The sequence below is a fragment of the Tamandua tetradactyla genome, chromosome 10 (assembly GCF_023851605.1).
Source record: "Tamandua tetradactyla isolate mTamTet1 chromosome 10, mTamTet1.pri, whole genome shotgun sequence".
NCBI classification, from domain to species: Eukaryota; Metazoa; Chordata; class Mammalia; order Pilosa; family Myrmecophagidae; genus Tamandua; species Tamandua tetradactyla.
Genome location: NC_135336.1, coordinates 73,156,866 through 73,182,418, shown reverse-complemented (window position 1 = coordinate 73,182,418; position 25,553 = coordinate 73,156,866). Strand labels below are relative to the sequence as shown.

The following is a 25,553-nucleotide window of genomic DNA, read 5'->3' as shown; positions in this document are numbered from 1 at the left end:
TCCCTCTAGACTGCAAGCACTTTGAAGGTAGAAGCATATCTGTTTGCTTTAGTATCTCAGTGCTTAATACATAATGAATGACTCCATCTCTAATTGTTGAATCAGTAGTCATTTCTGCTTAGTTAAAATGAATTGTCACAAATGTACCTCCTCTGAATCCCTGCAAGCGGTAGGGCATGGACATGGAGACAATCTCCCTTGTTGTCTCTTGCTGTGAATTTCTGCTACTGGCTTGATTCCCAATCCTTCTAATCAGTTTCACTGTATAGCAGTTGTTTCCTCTAAGCTTGGCCTTACTCCAGTCTGGGCAAATATAGTTTCACCTACCCTCTATCTTCATTCCAAAAGACACCCGACATAACAGGTTTTTCATTAAATGTAAGAACTTAATGGAGAAATACACATCTGCAGAACAGGAATTAACCTAAAGTAGAATATTAAAAACCATGATAAAAACCAATTTAAAGTCTCATTTCCAATCAATACTAACTATAGGGAAATTCTCACTCATTGTTTTTCTTCTGAGATCATAGTCTGAGACCCTTTGTAGGGACTGCCCTCTCCTTATCTCTCTGCAGAATTCCTTCTCCACTTTTCTCCCCATTCTATGGCTCCATGCTTCCCCACAAGGACTAAGGTAATCAGAGTAATGGGCCCCCAGAGATATCCACATTCTAATCCTCAAAACATGTGAATACGTTACATTAAATGGCAAAGGGTAATTAACGTTGCAAATAAATTGAAGTTGCTAATCAGCTGGCCTTAAAAGAGGGAGGTTATCCTGGATTATTGAGGGGGGCCCATGGGCCCTTAAAAGTCGAAGAGGAAGGCTGTAGACTCAGTGATACGTAATGAGAAAGACCCAACTGGCCATTGCTTACTTTGAAGATAGAAAGGGGTCACAAATCAAGGAATGCAGGCAGCCTCTAGAAACTGGAAAAGGCAAGGAAATAGATTATCTCCTAGAGCTTCTGGAAGGAAGCAGTGCTGCCAACACCTTAGTTTTGTTGTTTCAAGCCAGTAAATTTGTAGTAGTTTCTTATAATGCAAATAGGAAACTAATACAAGGACCAAGACTCTAAACCACAATTGCTTTTATTATATGTTTTGAAACATCTTAATTCTTTTGACTCAAAATTTGCTCCAGAAAAATTTCTGAAACCTTCCTTTACCAAATTAAAAAGAACATTAACAAACTTCCTTTACAAAAGAGCCATCTATCTTTATGATGAATGGAAAAGTGCCTTGTCGTGCTCAATTCCTCTTTCCATTTTTCTGACAGTTTTCTTTTTGTTACAAGTATACTGTTCAATGAATGATTCCAGAAATGATATTATCCTTTTTCTGGGAAGACAATAAAAATACATTTGTTTATACCACAATGTTTATCTGAAATAGGGATGTGGAAGTAATATACCCACTGAAAGGAAAGGAGAAGAAAAAATTGAAAATAGGAATTTGTTTCAATGTTGATGTGTCAAGCTCTTCTGAATTGATTTTTAGAGCTCAGTATTAAATAGCAGCATATTGAAAGGGCAGAACTGTGAACTTTAATGAAATTGAACAAAAACAAACACAACTAAATCCTTTCAACTATTGAAAGGGAAATTCCTCTGCAGATGTGAGCAAAGTTCTAGGGCTGTGCATTAACGGGTAAATAAATCACTTGGAGATCTTGTTAAAGTGAAGATTCTGATTCAGGTCTGGGTAAGGGCAGTGATTCTCTCTACAAAGCTCCTGGGTGCTGCTGCTGCAACTGGTGGTCTCTGGCCCATATTTCAAGTAGCAAAGTCAGAAGAGAATTTGAAGGTAATGATAAATTCTACACTTCTACAAATTCAACATATCTAAACTACAGACTGTAAATTTTAGTTTACGTAGCAAAGAGAAATTCTTTTAAATAGTTATTTGGAATTGAAAAGCTTTTTATGACAAGAATGCAAGATTATGGATTTCTCTTGAAAATTGCCGATGATATCATCAAACAAAGACTTTGTAATCATGACGAACTTTTTGTTTCCCCACATTTATACATCAAGTAAATGCTTCAAAAGAAAGTTGTTCATGTGTTCCAGGAAAAGGCAGGACCAAGAAGTCAGATGCCATTTGCTAGCTCTGTTTCCCACTGCTGATTAGTCTGAGATCAGGCCTCCAGGAGAAGCCTTGCATTCAACTCCGTTCCACATCCAACATATTACAGAAAAAACAGTGCAGCAAATCTGATTTTATTATCCAGATTTAAAACACGTTAATGACTCTTTAACAATGTCTACAAGACCTCTTATGGCCTATTTCCTGTCTAATTCTCCAGTCTTATCAGGTGCCAACTGTCTCCTTCATTGCTTCATCTCCAGACACACTGGTATTCTTTCTGTTTCCTCAATGTGCATTCTCCCACTCAACTCTGGCCTGTTCTTCTGCTCTTCTCACTCAGAATACAATTCTCCCCAAACTCTCTACTTTGCTTATTTAATTCACAATCATCCTTCCAATCTCAGCTCAAACGTCACATTCTCATCGAAGCCCTCTTTGACTCATCAGACTAAATCAGGTCTCCTTGCCACATGCTTTAATTATAGCTTTAATTCCACTTATCGTAATTTATAGTTATTTACTCAGGTGGTGATCTGACCATACTTTGCCTCCTTACATTTTATACCAACTTGATCCATATTACGTAGCATAGGAGAAGACATTTGATAAATACTGATAAAAGAGTGAAAGAAAACTTGCTTTTTTAATGGGCTAGCTTAGAAAACTAACTTTAGAGTCAGGGAGACATTTTTTCATATTTAAAAAATGACTAGTTTGGAAAAGAACTTTTTGAACAAAACCTGTTTGTTCACTGATAGTTGACAAGATATAGGGTGTTAAATTCTCCCCAATTTTATCTTCTCATTTCCATTTACTGCTGAGTACTAAGCCAGGTATTGAGAGTTAGATAAAGATCCAGCAGGGTTCTTCTTCTTGGGCAGGTGAGCCTAGTGCATAGCTCTTATTAGCTGTGTAATGCTCTAATGACCTGAGTAGATGTTTCTGTCCAGTTTTCCTTTAGGTATAAACCTATGATTACTGTGGAGGATATGCAATCAGGGCAAGGCTAGTGTGCCAGTTTGAAACTGTTGTGTACCCCAGAAAAGCCATATTCTTTAATCCTCATTCAATATTGCTGGGTGTAATCTTTTTGATGGTTTCCATGGAGACATGACCCACTGAGTTGTGAGTGGTCACTTTTTTTTTTCAATAAGAGCAATTTTAATTTTCTATTAAACATTCTTCCAAAAACAGTATTTTATCCAATATCACATTGAGTTATAAGAAATAGTAACACTAGTATTAGAAAAACTAAGCAGAGAGATAAATTAAATGAAGATAATTAATTAAACAAAACCCATATGAAGAAAGAAAATTTAACAAAAGACAGAGCTTTACAAATCTAGTTAAATTAATATGAGATTATAGCAAAAAACTGTGCATCACTAAGTAAGCTATGTTCAATTATTTTTAGTAATAGTCATTTCATGACTCTAATACACTGATTTTTCAAAAAGAAAACCCATTTTTAAAACACTTTTATTTTAAAAATAGGCCTATGTTCAGCTATATGATGTGTTCCCCCAAATTCTGATCATAATTCTTTTAACTGGGGAAGAAAATACCATTTACGATTGAATGAAATGTAAATAATTAAAAAAAAAAAACAAAAACCCTACATCCCAGTATAGAATTTAAAAAATTATTAATGGAAAATAGGGTACGGTAATTAAGTGCACAACACTAATTACTGCCCAGCTACTGAAACTCCATTTCTTCCCTGATTCTCCCAAGGTAAACTCTTAAACTGAATTTTCAGCAGAATAATCCTTAAATACACTTTATAAGCAACATGAAAGCCTTTGTTTACATAGTTTTTGGATTTTACTGTTCCTAATTTTATTCTGAAACTCAATTTTACCCCAAATCATAATCACCATATTAACTTTGTAATGCACAGTTGTATACAATTCAGCAAAGCAGTAGTATATCATTAAGGCCTATTCACCCAAAGCTAAGGAAAACAGGATTGGTCACACCCATTAAAAAACCAATCTACCTTATGCTATTTGCCAATAATTTCAGTCTAATTCCTGACAATGAAATACATGAATATATTTCTATAAATCTCATCTTGATTTTCAAAAGTAGCTAAAGGGAGTTCTTCACAGCTTAGCTTTGCCTGGCTGAAGCTGTAGGTTTTGTAATTTCATAGCCAGAACTATGTGGCCAGTGATTTTCAATTTGCCTTGAAAGAAAGCTGACTGAGGATTCATTTTACCAGTCATGAAAGCCAGTAAGTCTGAGTCAGCCATTGTGATTGTGCAGTCAGCTTTCTTGTCTGAGTTAGGAAGCACTGATTCTTTGCCATACTTCACATCCTCCACCCAGCAGGATTCTTTACTCCCAGGGCCAACCTTCACTTTGAAGGTAAAATAACACCAATTTTCTTCAGACTGCTCCCCTTCCTCTTTAAGTTTCTTCTCAATCTCTTTAAAGACAAGATCTGCCTTAAATCCATTGACTACAGAGCTGGTTGGAGCAGCCACAATTTGACGAGCTCTGGCAGCTTCAGGAAAACCCATCTTGTACAATATTACAACTACAGCTCCTCCAATGCCTAAATTATGCCACAGAACAACCTTTGCATCCGGAACTTGTGAGTTGTAACTTTTAATTAGACGGTTTCCATGGAGATGTGGCTCCACCTATTCAAAGTTGTCAATGTAGGGTTGCTTATTGGAGCCCTTTAAAGAGGGAAAAAGCTTCAGAGCCAACAGAGCCCACACAGCCAGAGATCTTTGGCAATGCAGAAAGAAGATGCCCCTGGGGAAGATGCCCTTTAAACTAAGAAGCCAGAGACACCAGCGGATGCCAGCCACATGCCTTTCCAACTGACAGAGATGCTCCAGACCCATCAGCTTTTTTTGAACTAAGATATCTTTCTCTGGATGCCTTAGTTTGGATATTTTTATAGCCTTAGAAATTAAACTTGCAACTTCATAAATTCCTTTTTTAAAAGCCATTCCATATCTGTATGCTGCATTCCAGCAGCTTTAGCAAACTGAGACACCTAGTAACCTGACTAATGTTATTTCCAGGAAGAAAATCATTTCCAGTGACTGAAACAATGGAACACTAAATATTATTCCACCGCAATGAAGCAAGGCATCATCTTTTGCCACCCCCTCTACTCAATAAATTGTTGCTTGTAATTTCTGTGGTGATCAGAATCTGTGCTTTGCAAATACTTTTTAAAAAGAACCTACACAATATATTTCACTTTGGCAGTAACATTTCCATTGTAGTTGGATTTGAACACAAAACAGATATTCTGGTGGTTTCCTTAGACTCATGAAACAAGATATTCTTCTGCTTTTTAATTTTAGAAGGGCTGAAATATAAACATTAAATAATTTGGACTAAAAGATGACTTCCATTTTAGTCTCAAAGGAATTCTTTGCTAATGTCAATAAAGAAGCCCTTTATGAAATGTGAGGGTTTCACCAAAAGTGTCAGTTTTTAGCCCAGAAGAAAAAAAAAAAGAAACATTTTGGAGATTCATTCATATAACAAAATTTTTTTGCCCACTTTGTGCCAGGCATCCTTTTAGTGACAAATATCTTTACACCTTGAAGTTTATGTTTTCATCTGAGAGAAAAAAGGCACATAAGCAAAGTAGATATTGATAGATAATAAATACTATTAAAGACAATGCAAGAGACAGATTTACAGGACCCTGGGGATGGGGCCATTTGGACTGAGACGTGAATGTTGGCAAAGAGATCACCTTACAAAGAGAAGGGAGTAGAGAAGTGGGGGAAAATGCAGAGGATCCAAGGTAGAAACCAAGTTATTGTATCAGAGGAACAGAAAGAGAACCAGATGACCTAATGCTGCAGAGGGAATGGTGACAAGATTATGTAGGACTGTATTTTAGAAGCAATTGAAAGTTCCTGGAAGGTTTAAACAGAAGTGAAGGAATGTTTAAAAGTTAGTCTGGTGCTATATGGAAAATAGATTATAATTGAGCAAGAAAACTGTATTAGTCCAAGGTACTTAGAAAGCAAAATAATCAATAGAAAACATGGTCTATAACCTAGCTTATTTACTATTCTCCTCCCTTTGTCTATTTTGAATGAAATATGGCTGTATTTGAACACTCTGGAAATTCTGAAAGATCATTTTAAAGTTTTCTAGCCTATATTTCATCCCATTATCTGAACAGCTGTCCAAAATACTTGCAGAAAACCACAGATACTTTTCTTACATTGGGGAGTATAATGACTCAGTATCCAAGAATTTCACATATAATATGGTTAATCCTTTGTGACCAGGTTTTATTTGAACTTGCTTTACTTTAATGATAAAAACATCCAGGTTATTAATTACCAGAGTATGACAAGCCAATAACTTATTGGTTTCTTAAATAATAACTTAAATAATACATGGAAATTTTGCATTGCATTTATACTAAATGGTATTGAATTTATATGAGTATTAAAGAAAATTATAAGTATCTTCCATAGCTGTAAATGATTTTTGGAAGAATTTCAATCTCCAAATCATATATTCCAGCAAATTACAATTCCATGAAATAGCTATTTTTTAAATTTTTTATTAATAAAACAAATAAACATACAATATAAACATTCTTTTTTATCACATACTTGTATATTCATCACCATGATCATTTCTTAGAACATTTACATCAATTCAGAAAAATAAATAAAAAGAAAACAGAAAAAAACTTCATACATACCGTACACCTTACCCCTCCCTTTCATTGGTCATTAGCATTTCAATCTACTAAATTTATTTTAACATTTGTTCCCTCTATTATTTATTTATTTTTGATCCATATGTTTTACTCATTTATCCATAAGGTAGTTAACAGAAGCATCAGACACAAGGTTTTCACAATCACACAGTCACACTGTGAAAGCTATATCATTATGCAATCATCTTCATGAAACATGGCTACTGGAGCACAGCTCTACATTTTCAGGCAGTTTCCTCCAGCCTCTCTGTTACGCCTTAACTAAAAGGGTGATATCTATTTAATACATAAGAATAACCTCCAGGATAACCTCTCGACTCTGTTTGGAATCTCTCAGCCATTGACACTTTATTTTGTTTCATTTCTCTCTTCCCCCTTTTAGTTGAGAAGGTTTACTTTTCTGTTTTCTGTCCCTATGTTGCTAGGAAGGTCCACGCCCCTGGGAGTCATGTCCCACATAGAGTGGGGGAGGGCAGTGAGTTTGCTTGTCATGTTGGCTGAGAGAGAGAGGCCACATCTGAGCACCAAAAGAGGTTCCCTTGGGGGTGACTCTTAGGCCTAATTTTAAGTAGACTTAGCCTATCCTTTGTGGGGTTAATTTCATGTCAACAAACCCCAAGATTGGAGGCTCAGCCTACTGCTTTGGTTGTCCCCACTGCTTGTAAAAAAATCAAGAATACTCCATTTGGTGAAGTTGAATTTTCCCCCTTTCTCACTATTACCCCAAGGGGACTTTGCAAATACTTTTTTTTTCAGTAGTTAAGATTTTTATAAGGTTTAGAATTAAAAAACTCCAACAATTATTACAGATTATCTTTGTTTAGAGTGATACATTTTAGCCTAAATACTCCTTAAATTGTACATTCTAGGTTTTACCACCTTCATAAAAGTACTTTGGGGACTGCTGCATCATTTCAAATACATGATTATTTCTTTGCCCATTCTTCTTTCTCTTTTCTTTCCTGAATAACTTCTTTCAGATATGGTTCAAGATAGAATTTATCCTCCTCATATTTTGTCCACTGCTCTTTAGGCAAGATTTGCTGTCTCATGCTCAGGTCCAGTGCTCTCTTAATGTGAAACACCCTGACATTATAAAGGTTCTCAGGATACCTTCTTATGGCTTCTTTCACACCTTCAGTTTCAGCTATTGTATCATCTCACATTAACCCCAGTTTATTGAACCCTGCAGCATTGTAATAGCACTTTTGCATACCATCCAGCCATTGGCCTGATGCTGCAACAGCAGGCTGGCCTGCCATTTTGAACCCAGAGCAAAACCTTTGCAAATACTTTTTATGCACTGTTCAAATCCTTCTGGGATTTATTGAGGCATCACTCTAGACAAACTTACAAAATTTCATGCCCTACTTAAGGTTCCATGAACTTATGGTATTCAGTTAAGCTGTCCACATAAGTTACATTCGGAAATGCACTAGTCAAAATACAAATTTTGTACCAAATAAATCTTTTTTGCTTTAGTCTCACATATAGGTTAAAGTTTTAAAATATTACTTACCATCTACTTTCAACAAAAATGGCTATTTTTATATGTAAAAAATTACATTCATATTCAGAACTGTAACTATGCAGATGATGGTGTGACATCCATCTGTCATGTGTCAACTTGGCTAAGTGGTGGTTGGGCAAGTGCTGGCTTGTCTGTTGCGATGAGGACATTTTATAGAATTAAATCATGATCATGTCAGCTGCATCCACAGCTGATTCCATTTGTAATCAGCCAAAGGGGCGTGTCTTCTGCAATGAGTGATGCTTAATCTAATCACTGAAAGCCTTATAAAGAGGATTCAGAAGAGACAGGCTTTTCCTGTTTTGGCTGGTGAACCTCTCCTGTGGAGTTCATCCAGACCCTCCATCGGAATCATCGGCTTCACAGCCTACTCTGTGGATTTTGGACTCTGCGTTCCTGTGGTCACGTGAGACACCTTTATAAATTTTATATTTGTGAGTTTTCCCTGTTGATTCTGTTTTAGAGAACCCTAACTAATACACCATCTTTAAAAAAACATCTTATGTATGATTTTCTGTTTAAAATAACAGAACTTTACATTCATGAAAATATACATTTTTTGATCCAGTACTGCTTTTGGTCTCAAAAAATTTTAGTCACAGGATGGACGCAAAACCTTGTAATTAATAATATTGAAAATAATAGTTCTAGCTTGAATTTTCTACATTTGAATCATTAAAAAAATTGAAACTAATATTTTAAAGAATGAGAAATTTCTCCTTAATTATTTTCTGAGGTTTACTACACACAGAAATAGAGCTTTCAATGAAAGCTAGTCAGAGAATGGAATAATAAGGGCTGTTCTCTTTTCTGTTTTTTAAAAATGTATCTACACCATTCAAAATGTATCTATATCAGTGAGTCGAAAAGTATTTGCAAAGTCCCCTTCAGGGAATGGTGAAAACAGTTGAATTCTTGATATTCTCACAAGCAGTGTGGACAACCAAAGCTATAGGCTGAGCCCCCAGTCTTGGGGGTTGTTCATGTGAAACTTAACCCCACAAAGGATAGGTCAAATCTACTTAAAATTTAGGCCAAGTGTCACCCCCAAGAGAGCCTCTTTTGTTGCTCAGATGTGGCCTCTCTCTCCCAGCCAACACAGCAAGTGAACTCACCACCCTCCCCCTCTCTGCGTGGGACATGACTCCCAGGAGTGTGGACCTTCCTGGCAACGTGGGACAGAAATCCTAGGATGAGCTGAGACTCACCATCAAGGGATTGAGAAAAACCCTAGAATGAGCTGAGACTCAGCATCAAAGGATTGAGAAAACCCTCTTGACCAAAAGGGGGAAGAATGAATGAGACAAAGTGTCAATGGCTGAGAGATTCCAAACAGAGTAAAGAGGTTATCCTGGAGGTTATTGTTATGCATTAAGTAGATATCACCTTGTTATCCAAGATGTAACGGAGAGTCTGGAGGGAGCTGCCTGGAAATATAGAGCTGTGTTCCAGTAGCCATGTTTACTGAAGATAAAACAGCTTTCACAGTGTGACTGTGTGATTGTGAAAACCTTGTGTCTGATGCTCCTTTTATCTACCTGTCAACAGACGAGTAGAACATATGGAATAAAAATGAATAATGGGGGAACAAAAGTTAAATAAATTTAGTTTGAAGTGCTAGTGATAAATGAAAGAGAGGGGTAAGGGGTATGGTATGTATAATCTTTTTTTTTCTCTGTTTTCCTTTTATTTCTTTTTCTGAATTGATGCAAATGTTCTAAGAAATGATGAATATGCAATTAAGTGATGATATTGTGAATTACTGATTATATATGTAGGACAGAATGATCACATGTTAATGTTTTCATTCGTTGGGTGTTAAATTTTTTTTAATTAATAAATAAGTTAATTCTAAAAATGTATCTATAACACAATGGCCTTATGGAGGAGTCAGATTCTCTTTTCCATTTTTTAACTCAATATATGCAATGGTATTTTAAATTAAGAAAAGGTTCATAACATTATAAAATTATCATTAGCTCTTAGAGTCATATTATTCATGAATAAAGCTAGACTAATTCACATTGCTTAGTGTTCAAATAAAAGAAAAGAACGTATGCCTCTTGACTAATAGTGTAGTCTCGTTGAGTAGTTCTAGTCTCCAAGAACACATCTCTATGAATTTTGTGCTGCTTTGTGATTTGCAACAATTTTAATCCTGTAAATGGCAAGTTTCACAGAAATTGTAGTATCAAATTTAAATTTAATTGTAGGGAAGAGAACTCCTGAGTTCTTTTAAAAATTAAATGGGAAGGTTTGTATTGAACTAAGTGTCTAGAGGACAGAGTTTTAGCCAAAGTGCTTTAAGAAAGAATTTATCATTTCTAAACAATATAAATTATGAATGTTATGAGAAAGAAATCCTAAAAATTACTTTTTGGGGGCAAACTATATTTTGTTATAACTTAAAACTTGTTGGAATAACTCCTATATATTCTTGATCTAGTTAGATCAACTGTTTATATTTAGGCCAAATATAAAGTTATTTTATTTTATCTTATTTAACATCTATCTGTCTAATCTATCATCTATTGACTTTTTCTGAACTGTTCAAAAACATGCTGCAGACATTTTTCCCTTTGACCCCTAAATACCAGCATCTATATCCTGATAACAGGAAAATGCTTTCATATGACCATAACACAGTTATTAAAACCAGAAAAATCAATATGGATACAATGCTATTACCTAAAGCATATTCCTTTTTCAATGTCCCTTAAAGCTTCTCCCTCATCATTTGACTCCCCACCCTCTATCCAGGATCCAATCCAGGCTCATGCATTCCATTTAGTTATAGTGTCTCTTTAGTCTCTTAATCTGTAACACTTTCTTAATGTTTCATTGTCTTTCATAATCTTAACATTTTTGAAGAGTACAGGCAAATTGTTTTGTAGAATATCCCTCAACTGAGGTCTACCTGATGTCCCTCATAATTAGATGAAGGTTAGGAATTATGATAAAAATGTTTCAGAATTCATGCTGTGTCTTCAGAACCACATGTCATGATTTCTTGTTAACCCAGAAGAGGCATACTTTAATCTTGATCCAATCTTGTGGGAGCAGCCATTTCTTTTAATCCTGATTCAATACTGTAGGTTGGAATTTTTGATTAAATTACCTCCACGGAGATGTGATACACCCAATTGTGGGTATAACTTTTGATTAGATGGAGATGTGACTCCACCCAGGTGGGTCTTGATTAGTTTACTAGACTCCTTTAAAAGAGGGAATGTTTTGGAGCAAATCAGAATTGACAGAGCAGACAGAAATTTCGGAGCAAAACCATCAGGCAAAGAACAGAGACACAGATGTTTGGAGATGCTTGGAGCCCAGCAATCATTGCTATGAGGTGTTAGGCAAGCTAGAACCTATTGAGAACCAAGGGAAGCCAAGAGATGAAAGCTGGTCCTGAAGAAGCAAAGTGAAGAACCCCCCAGAGGAACAGAGGCTGAAAGCAATGGAGCCAAGGAAGAAGGGACCAGCAGATGCCAGCCACATGACTTCCCAGCTGACAGAGCTGTTCCAGACAATATCAGCCTTTCTTGAGTGAAGATAACCTTTTGTTGGTGCCTTAATTTGGACACTTTCACTTCCTTAAAACTGTAAACTTGTAACATATTAAAGTCCCCCTTTTAACAGCCATCCCAGCAGCTCGGGTATATCACATTCTAGCAGCCTGAAAACTAGAACAGATTTTCTCTGGATGTCTTAGTTTGAACATTTTTATAGCCCTAAAACTGTAAATTTTCAACTTAATAAATGCCTTTTTAAAAAAGCCCTTCCATTTCTGGTATATTGCTTTCTGGTAGCTTTAATAAACCAGGATTCGGTGCCAGAAAAGTGGGGTGCTGTAGTTTGCAAGTACCAAACCTGTTAGGACAGCTTTTAAATTGGAAAAGGGGAAGATTTTGGAAGAGTTGTGAGGATCTTGATAGAGAAGACCCAGAATACTTTGAAGAGACTGTTGGTAGAAACGTAGACTTTAAAGATACTTCTGATAAGGCCTTAGACAGAAATGATGTAGGTGTTATTGCAAACTGGAGGGAAAGCACATCCTTATTTTAAAGTGGCATAGAATTTAGTCAAATTGTATCCTGATTTTGCATGGAAGTTAGAATTTAAAAGTGGTGAGCTGTACTTCACTGAAGAGATTTCAAAACTTAATGTGGAAAATGCAGCCTGTTTCTCCTTGCAGCTTATAGTGAAATGTAACAGGAAAGGTAAGGTAAGAACCGAACCCTTGTGCACAAACAAACCAGAAACTGATGGTCTGGAAAATTCTGAGTTTCCAGAAAGGAAGACCCCAGAGAATAGTGTCCCATGTGGGGATTTATACAAACATGAACCAGTGAGCCATTTCGGAAAAAGCCAGGATTGGAGATGGAGTTATCCAAGAAGGATTTGTGGAAAGTCCTATTGTCTGGTGGTTATGATCCCTACATACTACATAGAATACCAACAAGAATGTCATGGGATCTGTATAAACAGTACCACAGCCAGTTTGGACTAAAAGGGACAGGTTGAAGGAAAACTGACTTCAAAGGCAGAAACATGGAAGCTTAGGTCTGAGGCCAAGAAACCTCAGGCCAGGAGAAAGGACCCACCCCATGCACTTGGAGAGGGTGAGTTTGCCCTAAATTCAGAAATCAGGCCTTCTGCCTCAATGTTCAGGAAGAGTTTTGGTTCCTCAGGCCTCAGAGAGAGTGGAGCACATTCCTTGGGGATTGGGGAATGTCTCGCTGCCACCCTATTGTTCTGAGGGGCTAAGTGTGTGCCCCAGAAATGGCAGAGAGCCCAGGTAATTTCTCATGCTTGGATAGGGTGGAGCCAAGAAAAAGGTGGTCTCCTCTATGTACCCCAAGTTTCAACATCTGCCCCATTATTTGGAGAGAACAGGGACACTGCATATGCCTTTGGAAAGAATGGGAATGCCCTTTTCTAAAGCCCCAATGATAAATGACTTGCAGACTTTGAAATCTAATGGAGTTTGCCCTGTAAGTTTTCTGAACTGTTTGGGTCTAGTGACCCCTGTGTTCTTCCAATTTCTCCCTATGGAAATGAGAACATGTATCCTATGGCTGCCATTCCTTTGTATGTTGGCAACAGATAACTTGTTCTGAGTTTTACATGTCCAGAGCCAGAGGACAATTTTGCCTTAGGAGAGACCATACCTGTAACTGACCTTGAGAGACTTTGTACTGGCTTTGATTTTGTACTGCATTTGTATTGTTACTGAAATGGTTTAAGGCTTTGTGATTTTGTGATGCATTTTGTATATATAAAGAGTCTTTTTGTGGTCCAGAGAGTGGAATAAGCCAGTTTTAAACTGTTGTGTATCCCAGGAAAGCCATGTTCTTTGATGCTCATTCAATATTGTAGGGTGGGATATTTTTTGTTGAGTTGTTTCCATGGAGATGTGATCTACTTAATTGTGGGTGGGACCTTTTGATTAGGTGGTTTCCATGGAGATCCATCTCCACCAATTCAAGGTGGGGTTGCTTACTGGAGTACTTAAAGAGGAAACCGTTTTGGAGAAAGCTTCAGAGCCCACATAGTCAGAGAACTTTGGGGATGCAGATGGTAAACACCACAGGGAAATCCTTTGAAATGAGAAACCTGGAGAGAAAGCTAGCAGAGGTCACCATGTGCCTTTCCAGCTGACAGAGGTGTTCTGGACTCATTAGTCTTTCTTGAGTCAAGGTATCTTTTTCTGGGTGCCTTAGTTTGGATGTATTTATAGCCTTAGAACTGTGAACTTTCAAGCTAATAAATTCCCTTTTTTCAAAAGCCAATCCATTTCTGGTATATTGCTTTCTAGCAGCTTTAACAAATCAAAACACAATGCCTATAACAAAATCTCATCAAAATCAGTTATGTGTTTGATCTGTCCTGGGGCATAATTCCTTTCCTTCTGTGAACCTGTGAAACCTAGAAAATGTTATCTTCTTCCAACAGTGGAGGGACAGGCATATATAAATATTCCATTCCCATAAGGAGAAATTAGAAGGAATATTCCATTCCCATAAGGAGAAATTAGAAGGGTCCCAAACAATTTTGAAATCCTGCAGGCCTTACATCATTAGATTTCAAGGTCTAAGAGTCATCTCTGGAACACCTCTTCTAAGTGCTTGCCCAGTGGCCATGCTCTCCCTGAACACTGGAGTGAAGGTCCCCTAATACCTCTCCAAGCATCAGGGTGGCAGCCATGCTCTTTGCAATTGCTGGCATACAGCATACATCCTTTTTGAGCATTGGGGTGATAGAACTTTCCCTGAACTTTCCCACGTGGATGGGCCTGCTGTCTTGGCCCAAGAAGATATCTTGTCCAGACCTCAGCTTCCATGATTCTGCTCTTGAAGTGATTCTTCCTTCAATTTTTTCATTCTTGGTCCCTTTTGGCCCAAACTGGTTGCATTTATACAGATTATGAAAAAACTTGTCAGCCTTACATGTAGTTCACAGGGGTCCCAACTATCAGAGAATAGAGCCTTCCATAGATCCTTTCTGGGTTGCTGCATCTCCAATCCTGGCTTTCCCTGAAATGGCTGATTGGTTCCATGTTCAGTTAAACCCTCACATGGAGCACTCTTCTCTGGGATTCACTTTCCAGAAACTCTGAGTTTTCTAAACCATCAATTTCTGTTTCTTTGTGCTCAGAAGTTCAGTTTTCAGCATGTTCCTTTCCTCTCTCATTACATTGTAAGCTGCAAGAAGAAACCAGGCTGCACTTTCCACGTTTTGCTTGGAAATCTCCTCGCTTGAATACCAGGTTTATCACTTTCAAGTTCTGGGTTCCATCAGACATCAGAACTCAATCTTACCAAGTTCTCTGCCACTTTAAAGCAAGGAACATCTTTCCTCCAGTTTCTGGTGTTCCATTCATCATTTCCTTCTAAGGCCTCATTGAAAGTAACTTTAGGATCTACATGTTTACCCACATTCTCTTCAGAGCCATCTAGCGCCTCACATTTCTTTCTGTCTCTACCCATTACTCAATTCCAAAGCTGCTCCATACTTCTGTAGTTTCAATAGAAGTATCCCACTTTTGGTAACAAAGTCTGTTTTAGTTTCCTGGTTGCTTAAACAAATACTATGAAATGGGTCATAAACAATGGGAATATATTAACGTATGTTTGAGGCTGGGAAAAAGCCCAGATCAAGTTTCATCAGGGCAATTATTTCTTTCCTAAGATTATTGTTTTGGGGCTGGCAGCCAGTGATCCTCTGTTCCTCTCTCACATGGCAAGTCACATGGCAGTGTCCCCTGGTCTCTGCCTTCTCTTCCAGATTTCACTGATGTCCAGCTGCTTGCTTCCTGTGGCTTTCTCTCTTTCTGTCTGAATTTTATTATCTCAAAAAGTACGACAGTCATAAGAGTAAGACCCATCCTGGTGGAGGTGGGACACCCCTTAACTAAAGTAACCTCGTCAGAAGGTCCTACATACAACAGGTTCACACCAAAAGGAATGGATCAAATGGTAGAATATGATTTTCTGGGGTAGACACAGCTTCACATGCCATTCCTGTTATTTGACACTATAAATTTAAATTAATGTGGTTTTTACCATAATCTTCTTGTTTGTCAGTAAATTGGGAGAAGTAGCTGTATAAAATCCACACCCAGCTGGGTATGAAAAACCGTATTTGTGATGGTAATTTCATGTGTCAACTTGGCTAGGTTATGGTGCCCAGTTGTTTGGTCAAGCAAGTATTTGGCTGATTGTTACTGTGAGGACATTTCTATAAATGGATTTAAATCATTAGTTGATTGTACCTATGGCTGCCTACATTTATAATCAGCAAAGGAGTGTGACTTCAGCAATAAAGAAGTCCCCTTCTCCTATCAGCTAGAGGCCTTAACAAGAGTACTAAGGATTTCAGGAGTCAGAAATTAATTCTATCTTTGATTCAGACAGTCCACTTCTTCTGGAGAAAATTCACCATCTTTATTAAGTTTCCAACTTGCTGCTTGCACTATTAAATTTGGATTTGCCAATCCCCATGGTTGCATGAACTGATTTCTATTACAAATCTTTTAATATTTACACACATTTTAACTGATTTCTATTACAAATGTATATATATGCACAGTTGGGTATATTTCTCTGAAGAGTCCTGACTAATACAATATCTAAGCATTTTCCATAAATAGAATGATGTCTATTTAACATTATGTAAATATAAGAAGATTTATTACCAATACTCTTTAGAAATTTCAAGATTTGTTTTGAAGTTACTTCCTTTGGCAGTAGATTTTGCTGCAGACTTCTGATATGAAATTTTGTTGTCATCTAAATTTATATTGGCAATGCTTGTACAGTAACTGAACATTTGGTGAAATATTCCATTATTTCATACTTTAGAACCTTTGCTTGATATGGCAGCCATACACTTGGAATTTTTGTGAAAAACAACAGAATTTGTTTTGACATTATTTTGATATGAATTACTGGTAAAGAAACCATAGCTAGCCAATACTAAAAACTGAATGACTTCAGGAAAGAAAATATGTATATAGCACATAGTGCAAAGCTGTGTGTCACTGAAAGGCAAATTCCTTTCAGTTGACCTACAAGACGTCAGTCTTCTATAGTCTGTGCAATGGTAGTTATTGTGCTGGTTTGAAAGGACTTATGTACCCTAGAAAAGCCATGTTTTAATCCTAATCAATCCTATGGGAGCAATGGTTTCTTCTAATTTCTATTTAGTACTATAGATTGGAAACTTAATTAGGTTATCTCCACAGAGATGTGGCTCAATCAAGTGTGGGTATTAAACTTGATTAGATGGAGACATGTCTCCACCCATTCTGCGTGGGTTTTGATTAGTTTACTGGAATCCTATAAAAGAAGAAGTATTTTGGAGAAAGCTTCAGAAGGACATAGCCATGAGAAGCAGAGTCCACCAGCCAGCAACCTTTGAAGATGAAAAAGGAGAAAGCCCCTAGGGGAGCTTCATGAAACAAGAATCTGGGAGAGAAAGCTAGCAGACTGTCACCATGTTCACCACATGTCTTCCCAGTTGAGGGAAAAATGCTGAAATGCCATTGGCCTTCTGGAACCAAGTTATCTACTCCTGGAGGTCTTAGCTTGGACATTTTTATAGACCTGCTTTAATTGTGATTTTTTTTTGGCCTTAGAACTGTAAGCTAGCAACTTATTAACTTCCCTCCTTTTAAAAGCCATTCTGTTTCTGGTATATTGCATTCTGGCAGCTAGCAAACTACAACAGTCATCAACAGGTGAATTATATCAAAGAAGAACTAATATTGGGATGGTACATATGCAACCCACAGGTTATTAAACTACTGAAAGACATGCCCATGCCCTGGTTACCCCATCTCTTCCCCTTGGACTACCAGATCTTCTAGGACCCTTTCCCAACACTCCAGCCTTTGTCATTTTGATGGGTCAATGCCCTTGCTGTCCCAGTTGTTATATGTTTTCTAGCGTCCATGTATCAAAGTATACTAATAGTATTTGTAGTTTGGCATGGGGTATAGTGATCTTTTTTTGGTGAAGTTTTCACACTGTTAATAGGTAAAGAGAACTGTACTTTAGGCTCATATTTGACAGCTGAATACCTATACTTTTGATGATTTTTCTACGTGACTGATAAAAAATTCTCTTTGTCCCTCTCTGAGAAGAATGGGAAGTTGGGTATAAAGCATGTTTCCCCAAACCTTTTCTCAGCAATGCTAACCTATTTCATTATAATAGGAGCAGTGGGAGATGCTCCAATCATCCTGACACTCATCTCAGAAGCAGGTAAAGTAACTCTCTTGAGATTGCAGTTAGGCAATGCTGCCCTTTTTATAAACAGTTAATGTTTCCTTCTCTGGAAAGAGTTCTGTTATGGCTGCTTTTGAAATGAAATCACCGACTCCTTTGCTCACAGCAGGGGCTCCTGCTATTACTTCAGTCTGACTTCTTCAGTGACGGTAGAAACTTCATTCTGCCACTCCTGAAAAATCTTCAAAATTCTGCTACTTCCCTCTCTTCTCCCTTGCCTCCCTCACCTCACCATGTTCTATCTGTATTCCATTAGCCACATTGGTTTTTAAGATTGCAGAAATTAGATGGATAAGGGAAAAAATAGGATGGGAAAGAAAGGAAGATTTGCTTAATGAGATCCCTGGAAACATTTATCACTGGCTTCACATGTTATTAAAATGGAAATTTTAGTATACATCTGCCCCCTCCATCTGATTCCAACTCCCATGTACAACTACGTGGCTCAATCCCTTTAGTACTGACAGCTCTTAGTTATTACCACATAAGGAGCAACTTGTTTTCACTTCTAAAATTTCATGATTCTAAGAAAGTATAAATTTTCCCCCAAATAATGAGTAAATTAATCCTTATACTCTTTGAGTTGGTCATGACATGATATTACAGTAGATTAACATTACAATATTTTGTTTTGGCATATATTCAAATCTGCTTGTGACACACAAAGACTGTTCACACAAAAAACACGCAGAGACTGCTCAAACATGCAGTTCATAACTTAGTGGTGAGGGGGATTTGTCAGCCAAAACAAATAGAGATAGTAAAGCAAAATGAGTGAGCCACATGGATAAAGAGGCGGTTTGGCTATAGTATTATAAACATAGGAGTTCCTTTCGTGGTCATGGGGTTTTTAAGGCTATCAGTTATACTAGTAAGAGAGACTACAAATCATCCACTAAGAATGCCTGAGCTAATGCCTATTTCTGAATAGAGAAATTAGAGAAGAGAATGCCCTGTTTGGGAGAACACAAGGTTTTTTCTGATAGAGGCTAGCATATGTTTTGGGGAGAAAAGGTGAGCAGAGTCTAGGCTACCACTGGAGAAGTCATAGACTATTGGGGTGAGAAAGAATGACAACTAAGAAGTCTTTCAAGCTAGAATAACTAAGCAGAACAGTCTGGCAGTCCAGCATTCCATAGGCCTGAAACTCCAAAACAGTAGCAGCTAATCCTCATTCAATCCACTTGACATTTTATCCCTGCTTAATCCACAGTCTTTGCTCAAATTATTTTCATCAACATTGACGTAGAAAGCTATAAATTTTCCACGGTTATTCAGATTTGCATTTATATACAGTATTTTCTGAGTTTTTCAAGATGATTTAACCCCTTAAATTAGAGGGTTTTAGTACAATGCAGAGGACTGTATGCTATGGTTCAGAGATGAAATCTGAAAGGTCATTTGGAAATACCGTTATTAATTTTTTGTGTACTCATAAAGGAAAAGAAAAAATGGCTCATTATCATCTTACCAATATAATAATTCTCAACCAACTTGACATACTTTTAAAATTCACACTAGCTGAACCAGTGCTCTGTGTACGTTTGTGTAGTTTTTCAAGGTCTGAGAAGGAAAATTGTGCTATACTAATTCATTGTTCTAAAACAATACAGTCATCATTTCTAACTATTCAAGAAGAGCTTTTATGTTTTGGATGCATAGGATTTCACTAGGTTTGATGATAAAATTAGGGATTTTAGGTTTTATTTCAAAAATGGTATTTGAAGCCAGAAAGAGAAAGACAGATGATGAAAACTTTGGGGCCATGTTACCAGCCTATATACAAACCATAATTTCTGACAATCTATGAGTTTATTAATTCAGTGATAATTATTTCTAAGTTCCTCTTGGACGGTTACATGGTTATTTTATTTTATTTTAATTATTGTTCATTAAAATTAAAACATGAGCAAATAAATTCTTGTCAGTGATTCATCTTTGAATGCACTTATATCATGAGCTGTGAATCAAATAGGAGCTTCTTAGTCTAAGAACAGGCTTTAAAAGCCAACAATTATAAAAGTATCAAGATCATATTTGTCTCATATGTGAGACAAATCTTTTCCAGAAACAAAAACCAAAGATAAACCCAAAACTTGTCAAATAGTGATCAGGCATTTTTGTTGTTGCTTCTTTTTTCTATTATTAGAGAATTGCAGATTTATAGAAAAATTGGGCAGAACATACAGAGATCCATGTACGACTCCAATTATTAACACCTAGTGTGGTACATTTGTTACAGCTGATGAAAGAAAATTATGATAATTTTACAATTAGCTCTAGTCAATGGTGTACATTAGGGGATTTATATTAGGGTTCACTATTTAAGTTAAAACTAATAACTTGTTCAGATTTTGAGGTCTTATTCTACAAACTAAATTGCAATGAGTTTTGAGTGAGGGGAAAGAGGCTAATTGTAGCTTTCCCACCCTAGGCAAATGTTTTTTAACTACTCAATTGAGAAGAATATTAAGAAAAAAGAATATCTTTTAATTTGTTTTTCATTCCATTAATTGAATTATACATATTGATCAGGTTTTTATTTAGAAATCTTGGGTTAGGAATAATTTTTTTGAATTAAAAGAAAAAGAAGCCCCATCATACCACCTATATGCAAGCAACATTTTATAAAATTTGAAAGCTCGTTTCTACATATTCTATTATTTTAGCCTCATGCTACCCCTTTCAACTAATTAAGAAATTCTGGACACTACACTCCAAATCTCTTATCTTCCACTATTTTCTTTTAATTGCTCATTTGACCTGCCTGAAGTATGTTTTCCATTTTTCCTTTTTACAGATTGGAATAGGAAAACCTTATTTTATTTTAATATAAAGACAGAATCCACAGTTTATTTCTCACAGTTCTCCTGACAAATGAACATTATTCAAGAACATACTGTATACACAAGCAAGAAGAAATACACAAAATGTTTTAAATGATGCACAACAAAATCCAGCAGTATAAAAGAACGCATGTGAACTCTTGTTCACTATGCAGACTAAATTTAATTACTTGTTTAAATAGTAATAAAAATGCAATCTTTTATGGATCTTGTGTAGACTACAAAAGAGGGAAATTCTTACCATATTTATGATTAAAAAAATTTATTGATTGATTAAAAAAATTAAGAACAAACAAAAACATTAACATATCATTCTGTTCTACATATATAATCAGTAATTCTCAATACCATCACATAGTTGCATATTTATCATTTCTTAGAACATTTGCATCAATTCAGAAAAAGAAATAAAAAGACAACAGAAAAAGAAATAAAACCATAGCAGAAAAAAATATATTATACATATCATACTGCTTACCCCTTGCTTTCATTTATCACTAGCATTTCAAACTAAATTTATTTTAACATTTGTTCCCCCTATTATTTATTTTTATTCCATATGTTCTACTTGTCTGTTGACATGGTAGATAAAAGGAGCATCAGACACAAGGTTTTCACAATCACACAGTCACATTGTGAAAGCTATATCATTATACAATCATCTTCAAGAAACATGGCTACTGGAACACAGCTCTACATTTTCAGGCAGTTCCCTCCAGCCTCTCCATTACCTCTTGGACAATAAGACAATATCTACTTAATGCATAAGAAGAACTTCCATGATAACCTCTCTACTCTGTTTGGAATCTCTCAGCCATTGCCACTTTGTCTCATTTCACTCTTCCCTCTTTTGGTCGAGAAGGCTTTCTCAATCCCTTGATGCTGAAACTCAGCTCATTCTAGGGTTTTTCTTAATCCCTTGATGCTGAGTCTCAGCTCATTCCAGGATTTCTGTCCCATGTTGCCAGGAAGGTCCATACCCCTGGGAGTCATGTCCCACATAGACAGGGGGAGGGTGGTGAGATTGCTTGTTGTGTTGGCTGGAGAGAGAAGCCACATCTGAGCAACAAAAAAGGCTCTCTTGGGACTGACTTTTAGGCCTAAATTTTAAGTAGACTTGACCTATCCTTTGTGGGGTTAAGTTTCATATGAACAAACCCCAAGACTGGGGGCTCAGCCTATGGCTTTGGTTGTCCACATTGCTTGTGAGAACATCAAGAATTCAACTTGGGGAAGTTGAATTTCTCCCCGTTCTCACCATTCCTGAAGGGGATTTTGCAGATACTTTTCCGCTCATTGATCAAATCACTCTGGGATTCATCGGGGCATCACTCTGGACAAACCAACAAAATCTCATGGATCTTGTGTAGACCACAAAAGAGGGAAATTCTTGCCATATATATGATTTTTATATTAGGCAGTTTCCTTTGATGAGTTGCACGATGACTCCAAATGCAAAGCCAGAAAGAATTAGTGTTGTGAATTTGAGACTACACAGTTACAACCACTGGCACTTTTCACCATAGTTTGTACACATCCCATGATCATCTTATACGACATTACATTTAAAATATATATCTGAGTGACACTTTTATAATATTTCGCACACCAGGAGCTGGTTAAGGAAGCAATGCCACAGTTGCCTCCTGTAGTGTTTCACTGTTGGTAGTGGGGCCAATTCATTGTGGTCAAATGGAATTAGATATCAATATGGTTAAGCAGCTCCAGTTTACTGAAGGCCACCCCTGGGACAATGAGTTCTTTTAAAGTGTATCTCCTAGAAGCAAACACCATCATTGTTTAAATTTTATCTAAAGAAGTCAGTTTCTGTGCTGAAAGCTATTTTCACAACAAAACTGAAAGCTACTAAACAGTTTTTTTAGAAATAATTTGTCTTCTCATTATCATTAACAACAGAATTCTCTGAAATCTTTGGAATTTACTTTCTCTTTAACGAGTGCTCCATCTCACCCACAAAATATCATTTTTTAAATAAATTAATTAAAAAAATTTAAAAGATGTTATGAGATTTATGCAGCACTCATTTAATGTGCCTTTTGTAGAAACAGTGAAATTTATTTTGAACAACACAATGTCGGATAATGCAAGGCAGTGAATATCAAACTTTTCATATCATTTATTAAATGATAGAAAAATTGCAGTGGCAGTGGCTTTCTCCTCCTTGGAGCTCAGCAGAAGTCATGTGTTTGATAATGCAGTAGTTTCATAAATGTTTCCTGATTCCCTGCCTTCCTGATTCTGGCATTCCCTTGTCAGGACAGTCCTGGAGACGTAGCCTAAGATCCACTTTAACTCCTCCAAGAAATTTACAGTCATATAATTCTTTGATTTGAATCTTTTCCTGCTTAAATAACCTAGACTAATTTCCAGTTCTTGACCTGAACACTGACTAATAGCGTAAATTATAAAACAGTTGAAATCTTTCAATTTCTTTTGAAAGCTTCAGTTTGTGTATCCATAAGCTAAGTTCTAGATTTGAGATTCTGAATTATTTTCCATGATTTTCTCTCACATTTATTCGTAAAAGACTCCTTCACTTATTTATTTGTTTATGTGCTTTTTGCATGCTGTATGGCGGGGTCACACTTCATTCTTTTTTCCATGTGGGTATCCCATTATTGCAGCACCATTTGTTGAATTTTTGTTCATTTGTCTGATTTTTGTTTGTTTGCTTGAGAAGTGCATGGGCCAGGAATCAAACCTAGGTCTCCTGCGTGGCAGGCAAGAATTCTACCACTGAGTTACCCTTACACACCCTATTTTTAAATGAGATAATTATTAATTATATCAGTAATCTCTCTCCCTTCTCCTTCTTTACTATCATACATTTAGACTCCCAACTTTTTTGCCTCAAGAAGCTGTATTGAATTTCCTTCTTGTTTGAGAATCACTAAATATCTTGATCTTGATTTATGGAATAATCCTCATTACTAGACTATAGTTGTAATTTTTGTCCACCTTCATGTAGGTAAATGCTAGGGAAAAATGACTTCCAAATTATTTTTCAAAAACTATTAGAGTGATTTCTTTTCAGCCTGACATTAGCAAAGTGTGAGAATTTTTAGATGATAATATTTAAGAATAGTGAAGACAGGGAATCTGTTACCCTTCTTCTTTGTGAGTTAGACAGATAGATAAAGCTACCAGTGTGTATTAATGTAGCACAGCACAAACCAAAACCAATTATTTAGAGTATTACTCATTTCACAAAAACATAAGACATATGGATCACTTAAGCTGGATATATTCCAAGGTAACTTGCTATACTTCTGATCATTAGGGTATGGCTGGTGGCTATGTCAATATGTATTATTTATTAAGGAAGAATCTATCAGCACTGCCATTCTGTGTGCTCAATAAGCCAGCAGATGGTGTATGACAATTTCTTCAAGGTGACATCAAAAACATTCCACGAAATCTCTTCTTGTTTCCTTCAACACCACTATAAGCGAACATATTTTCATTAGCAAAATAAAAAAGATAACTAGACATTTGGTTGATTTTGGGATACAGAGATAAGTGAATGTTAAAGACACATTTATATTTGCCTATATGATCTTGTGTGAAATGTACTGAAAATGATTGTACAGAACTCTAAAGGTGGAAAGAAATGTCAATGTAGAAGAGAAGATTGCTTATAATCATATCATCTTTACTGTCCCGTAATTCCTGCTTAACTGGAAATGGAATGAGATTAGGTGAGTTTGAAGATAAGCTAAAGATGAATCTTAAATGCTCTCTTTTCTCCAGTGCAAGCTAGGACGGTGTGCATAGAATGACTGTATCTTGGGAATTGAATTTGAGAAATGCTGCAATACTGCTATTCATACCCATTGTCATTAAGAACTCTTAGAATTAATGAAGTAAAACCATGATATTAAAGATTTAATATATTTTATGTACAACTGTGTAAATAGTTATAGATTTTTATTTTTATAAAACAGTTATAAAGGCATTATAAAACGTAAGTGAAATTTGATAACAGGAGGGTCAGTAAAATAAACATTATTGCTCTTATATAAATGACTAGCAGGTAAAATTAATAGAAGTTTTAATTAAAAATAAAGTGAAACCTACATACAATGAGAAAATGTAATCTGTTGTATTAAAAATGGAATATTATTGATATTCTAACCAACATGAATCAATTATATCCTACATTCATAAGCATATACTTATGAAAAATTTTCCAATTGCTAATAAAGCTTTTTCTGACTTTAAACTAGTTTTGGAGAGGTTAATAATGAGTTGACTGGCAGCTGATTAAAAATATTTCCCTCTACTGATTGCATATGTAGAATGGAAAAAAAAAATCAATGTCACCCACAATTCTTTGAGCTTAAACACAATAGTCATAGCCAAAAATTACCAATAATCTGTAATATTATATAATGCTAAGCCATATGAATATAAAAAAAAATATTTCCCTCTGTCATCATCTTCAAACAATCCAGAATCTCAGTTGATAACTCTGTGAAGGGTTTTTTTTTTTTAAACTACTTTCTGGGTTTTTGAAAGGGTTATAACCTTTTATTGGTGTTGAACTGAGG

At 36.2% G+C, this 25,553-nt stretch overlaps 1 protein-coding gene and 1 pseudogene across 2 annotated transcripts; both read right to left on the bottom strand.

Annotated features, from left to right (window-relative positions):
- Positions 1-4,095: 4,095 nt before the first annotated feature.
- Positions 4,096-4,619, bottom strand: LOC143647981 (sterol carrier protein 2-like). 2 transcript variants are annotated; one of them, XM_077117627.1, is made up of 2 exons: positions 4,492-4,619; positions 4,269-4,370 (listed from the first exon to the last, which is right to left on the bottom strand). In XM_077117627.1, the coding sequence occupies exons 1-2, from the start codon at positions 4,617-4,619 to the stop codon at positions 4,319-4,321; spliced, it is 180 nt and encodes a 59-aa protein (XP_076973742.1). In that variant the 3' UTR covers positions 4,269-4,318. The 2 variants fall into 2 exon arrangements, with proteins under 2 accessions (XP_076973741.1, XP_076973742.1); XM_077117626.1 differs by having other exon boundaries at positions 4,096-4,619.
- Positions 4,620-7,740: 3,121 nt separating this feature from the next.
- On the bottom strand, positions 7,741-8,076 carry LOC143647980 (cytochrome b-c1 complex subunit 7 pseudogene; annotated as a pseudogene).
- Between the last annotated feature and the right edge of the window lie 17,477 nt (positions 8,077-25,553).